We start from the raw sequence: 5,177 nt of genomic DNA, 5'->3' as shown, positions 1-5,177 counted from the left end.
GAACTGGCGGCGGTAGGCAAAGCCCGCGCGGCGCACCCTGATGTTCTCCTTCAGGCCCAGGTACTCCACCTGGTGCTTGACCCTGGGGAGAGGGCAGCCTGAGTCCCCTGGTGGCGGCCTCACCGCTCCGGGGGTGTCTGGATTCATGCTGGGAGCAGTTTGGGGGGTGAGTTCTGAGGTCTAGGGAGGGGGTTCAGTGCTGGTCCAGGGGTCCACTTGGGAGTTAGTTCTGTGCACTGGGGGCCTGGCTTCTAGGGGGAGGGGTCGGTGTTTGCTTCGTGGTCAGTTTTAGGATCAATTCTAGGGGTGGGTCCTGGGGTCTGGGGAATGAGGGGGACTGTATTATTAGTTCCACAGACAGTCTGGGATCCTCCCTGGAGACCTCGGTCAGTGCTAGGTGTAAATTTGTGCTGGTCCTAGGGGTTAGCCTGGGTGAGACCTGTGATGGATTCCATGACCCTGGGTGGGGGGGGAGGTTTGCGAGGGAGGGTCAGTCTTGGGGACAGGCAGTGTGGACTGGCTTAGATGGGGCGGGGGTGGGGTGGGGTCACCTGTTCTCCTCCCAGTCGCGGGGCCTCTTGGTCTCATTGGGCTTGATGCATCGGATGTAGTGGGGAGTGCATCTTTTCAGCGTGGACACCAGGTCATTGGCTTGTTTCTAAGGAGGGGAGAGAAGATGGGGGATGGGGGGCACAGATGCAACCCTCTGGCCCCTCTCTCTTCCCATTCTGAATACAGCCCCAAGAGACTGAGACATGCTGCACGGGAACGTGGAGGGTGGCACCTGATGGACTCAGGTATCCCTGGTCCCTGTGTGGCTCTGTTAGCACATACCACATGGGGTTGATATCATGTGTGTGTACCTGACCCTTGAACCCCTGCCGCACTCACTGCTTAGCCAGGCACAGAGTAAGTGCTCAGCGAAGGTTTGTTGATGGAATAGCTGAGCACGTGGGAGCACACACTCCCTGGTTATTTCTGCCTGTCCTTTGGGGCACAGGTGTTTTAAAAGCAGAGAATCACACGTGTATGCCTGAGAGGTAGTCCTGCAGAGGAGACTAGAAAGGAAATCGTTCCAAGGGGGAAGACTGGAGGAGTGGTAGAGAGAGCCTGGCATGGATCACAGTTCTGCTGTGCGATCCAGGCCAGTGACTGCACCTCTCTGAGCCTTGGCCTCCCATCTGCCAGGTGGGACTAATCTCCTGTCTGTAAAGTGTCTCGTGTCTGCTGCCAGCACTGAGAAGTGCCCAATATACTGTTATTAAAGTATTATTATGATGGTACACCCATGTTCATAAAAGCACTCTTCACAATAGCCAAAAGGTAAAAACAGCCCAAGTGTCCATCGGTGGAGGAATGCATAAGAAAATATCCATTATATCCATGGTATATTATTCAGCCTTAAAAAGGGAGGAAATTCTGACACATGTGTGAACCTTGAAGATATTATGCTCAGGGAAATAAACCAGCCACATAAGTGTCCAATTCCACTTATAGGAAATCCCCAGAAGAGTTATACCCATAGAGACAGAAAGCAGGATGGCAGGTACAAGGGGCTGGGGAAGAGGATGGGGAATTAGTGATTAATGGGGACAAAGTTTCAGTTTGGGAAGGTGAGAAAGTTCTGGAGATCGATGGTTGTTATGGTTGCATAAGAATGTGAATGTCCTTCATGCCACTGAGATGTACACTTAAAAATGGTTAAGGCTCAGAAGGTAAAGAATCCTCCGGACAATGTAGGAGGTGCGGGTTCAATCCCTGGGTCAGGAAGATTGCCTGGAGAAGGGAATGGTGACCCACTCCAGTATTCTTGCCTGGAGAAGAATCCCATGGACAGGGGAGCCTGGCTGGTGACAGTCCATGGGATCCCAAAGAATTGAACACAACTGAGTGACTAACACTTTGACTTTTTGTATATTTTACCATAACGAAGAAGAAAGTGACAAATGACCAAAAGACCAAAAAAAAAAAAAAAAATCATTAGGATGATGGCTCATGTATGGATTTAGGGGGTTAGGAGGACATTAAGGAAGCTGGTCCAAGCTCCCCAACCCCAGCACTGGAAGAAGCCCTTGTTGAATAGGAGATGCCAGAGGGAGGGGCAGAGGCTCTGCGATGGGGAGAGATGGACACAGGAATGGTAGAACTGGGCCTGTCCCTCCCCATGCCCACCTTGATCTTGGAACCGGCAGTGCTGGGGCGGCCCTTCTTTTCCACGTCCAGCTTCTCAGGAAAGAGCATCCGGAGGAAGGCCCTGGGTGGGGGAAGAGAAGGAGTTTGGAGGTGCAGGTGAACCTTGGGTGCCTTCCTGGAGGTGGGGCTGTTGAGGTGTCTGGGACCCAGAGATCATGCTGTACATGTGCGGTTCTCCCTGAAGGTTGGTGGGTGTGATGATGAGAACCAGAGGGTGGGTTTCATCCTTTTGGTTCCTTGATTTATTTGTACTGTTACTTTTCCCTCCGTGACTGTGCATGACTTGGGTAGCAAGTAAAAGAAGACAGTTTGACTAAGTGATGTGGCATCTCTGGCATCACAGGTAGGTCCCCTTGGAGGAAATGTCTTACAGGCAGGGGCTTGCACATGCGTGCAGGGAAATAAAGACAAGGACCTTGATGCTCCAGCCCCGTGGGTGATACCCACAGATGGGCACAACCTCAGTGTCCATCAACAGGGGATTGGTTAAATTCACTTTGGTGAACCTGAGCAGGACCCTTGAGGGGAACTTCCCAAAGACAGACAATTCCTCCTCCTTCCCATGTCCCCCGCCTATTTTCTGTTTGAAAGTTTTAGCCTCCTAGGCCTTCTCTGAAATCCAAAGGGCAAATTTAATCAGAAAAGTGAGAAAATAAAGAAACAAAGGAAAGCAGTCAAGCAGGAAAAAATAATGATAGTTTAGCTGTAAAAGAAAGTTGAAGACTTTCAATTCTTCCCCAGTGGGTGTAGAGGGCTTCCTTGGTGGCTCACTGGTAAGGAATCCACCTGCCAGTGTAGGAGATGAGGGTTCAAGGGTTCAATCTCTGGATTGGGAAATTCCCTGGAGAGAAAAAAAAAATGACAACCCACTCCAATATTCTTGCCTGGGAAATCCCATGGACAGAGGAGGCTGAGGGGTTACAGTTCCACGGGGTCGCAAAGAGTTGGACACGACTTGGCAACCAACAACAAAGGGCTATAGATAATATCCTGAGCCATATCCTTAAGCTGTTTTGCAGATACTAAAACCCCTGCCAGGTAGAATAAGTTAAATACATTCTGACCAGCAGCATGTAAACCCCAGACCAGCTGGAACCAGGTTGATTAAGATTTCTGAAACATCACCCTGTTACCTCACCATCAACTGATCAGAAAATTGTGAAAGGATCACACACTGTGACCCTTTCTCTCACACTGTAAAGATCCTTCCCTGAAAGCCCTTGGGGAGTTTGGGGTCTTTTGAGTAGACCTACCTGTTCTTGCTTGGACCTGCAATTAATGCTGTACTTTCCTTCAGCGCCTCCTAGTTTTGGGAGGTTGACTTTGCAGTGAGTCAGGTGGACAGGCCTGAGTTTGGTTTGGCAACATTGTTATGTTCATTGTTACATTCCTCTTTGATGAGATCCTCCCTGAGGGCTATAATCCAGAATGAGTGGACCCCTTGAGTGAGATGCAGACTAGTGTTTGCACGCATGCGTGCTCAGTCATGTCCAACTCTTTGCGACCCTATGGACCAGGCTCCTCTGTCCATGGGATTCTCCAGGCAAGAATACTGGAGTGGGTTGCCATTTCCTCCTTCAGGGGATCTTCTCCCCACCACCCAGGGGTGGAAGCCCTGCGTCTCCTGCATTGCAGGCGGGTTCCTTTACTGCTGGAGCCACCAGGGAAGCCCACACAAGTGATAGGAATGGGGATTTGACTGCAGTTTTGCATGAGGGATCTTTGTGGGTAAGGCACATGTGTCAAATTGGATTGTGGTGATGGCTGTACAATTCTGTACATTTATTAAAAATCATTTCTAAAAATGGATGCATTTAATGGAATGCAATTTATATCTGAATCAGGCCATTTAAAAATAAGTGTCTGTGTAGACTCAGTTTTACTGGATGTGGAGTAATATTGGACAGTGTTGCTCTAAATCAGTGGTTCCCAAACTCGAATGTACACATGGCTCCTGGGATCTTGTTAAAATGCAGACTCTGAGTCATTCAGTTTACGGTGGAGCCTGAGATTCTCTTTCTTTCAGAAGATGCTCATGTTACCATTCTAGAAACCACAATATCAGCACTTTATGAACCACTGTCTTAGAACATTCACCCTGTGCTATATTCCATTTGCTTTCAAATTGTGGTGCTGGAGAAGTCTCCTGAGAGTTCCTTGGACTGCAAGGAGATAAACCAGTCAATCCTAAAGAAAATCAACCCTAAGCATTCACTAGAAGGACTGATGCTGAAGCTGAAGCTCTAATACTTCGACCACTTGATGCAAAGAGCTGACTCATTGGAAGATACCCTGATGCTGGGAAAGATTGAGGGCAGGAGAAGGGGGTGGCAGAGGATGAGATGGGTGGATAGCACCGACTCAATAGACATGGATTTGAACAAACTCCGAGAGACAGTGAATGACAGGGGAGCCTGGCATGCTGCAGTTCATGGGGTCATGAAGAATCAGAAGCGACTGAGCCACTGACTGAACAACAAAATTGACTAGAAACAGCTGTCCCCACAAACTCTATGGAGTGATGGGAGCTCTGGGGAAGGTGAGGTGATCCCTGGGCCTCCCCCATCCCCACGGGGAGTTGCCCAGAGACTTCCACGCCTGAGACCACTCACTGCTCACTGGTCTGCATCAACTCTATGAGGTCAGAGAAGAGGACATCACGGTTCCTCTCGCAGAAGCCACTGACATCATAGGAGACCTGGAAGAAGGTGGCACGGGGAGGAGTGAGAATCTGAAGTGAGGGATGGGGGGTCCCCTGGGGGCCTGCTCTGGGGTGAGAAGACTGGGCAGTATCTATGGTTCACATTAGGCAGTTGGGAGCAGCATGGACCTGGTTGGGGGACAGCCTGGAGGTCTCATGTTCAAGGTGAGATTGGAGGGTTAGGACTGCAGTCTGGGTCAGAGGGGAGAGAAGATGGAGGGTTACAGTCCAGATTGGGGGAGGCAGCTGCAGGCTGGATCAGAGGAAGGAGGAGGTGACAGTT

General features: G+C 50.0%; 1 protein-coding gene across 1 annotated transcript in view; it reads right to left on the bottom strand.

The window, feature by feature from the left end:
* The window catches only part of MYO1F (myosin IF), a 38,003-nt gene that overhangs the window by 12,345 nt on the left and 20,481 nt on the right, over window positions 1-5,177 (bottom strand). The window contains exons 15-18 of the mRNA XM_010828258.1: window positions 4,806-4,891; window positions 2,173-2,254; window positions 552-658; window positions 1-82 (exon numbers count right to left, since the gene is read on the bottom strand). The exon at window positions 1-82 is cut by the window's left edge and continues 13 nt beyond it. Coding sequence (XP_010826560.1) covers window positions 1-82; window positions 552-658; window positions 2,173-2,254; window positions 4,806-4,891 — 357 coding nt within the window. The remainder of the gene's footprint in view (window positions 83-551; window positions 659-2,172; window positions 2,255-4,805; window positions 4,892-5,177) is intronic.

The sequence above is a fragment of the Bison bison genome, unplaced genomic scaffold, assembly GCF_000754665.1.
Source record: "Bison bison bison isolate TAMUID 2011002044 unplaced genomic scaffold, Bison_UMD1.0 scf7180017864492, whole genome shotgun sequence".
NCBI classification, from domain to species: domain Eukaryota; kingdom Metazoa; phylum Chordata; class Mammalia; order Artiodactyla; family Bovidae; genus Bison; species Bison bison.
Note: the sequence above shows the minus strand (reverse complement) of the source record. Positions and strands in the feature narration are given on the sequence as shown.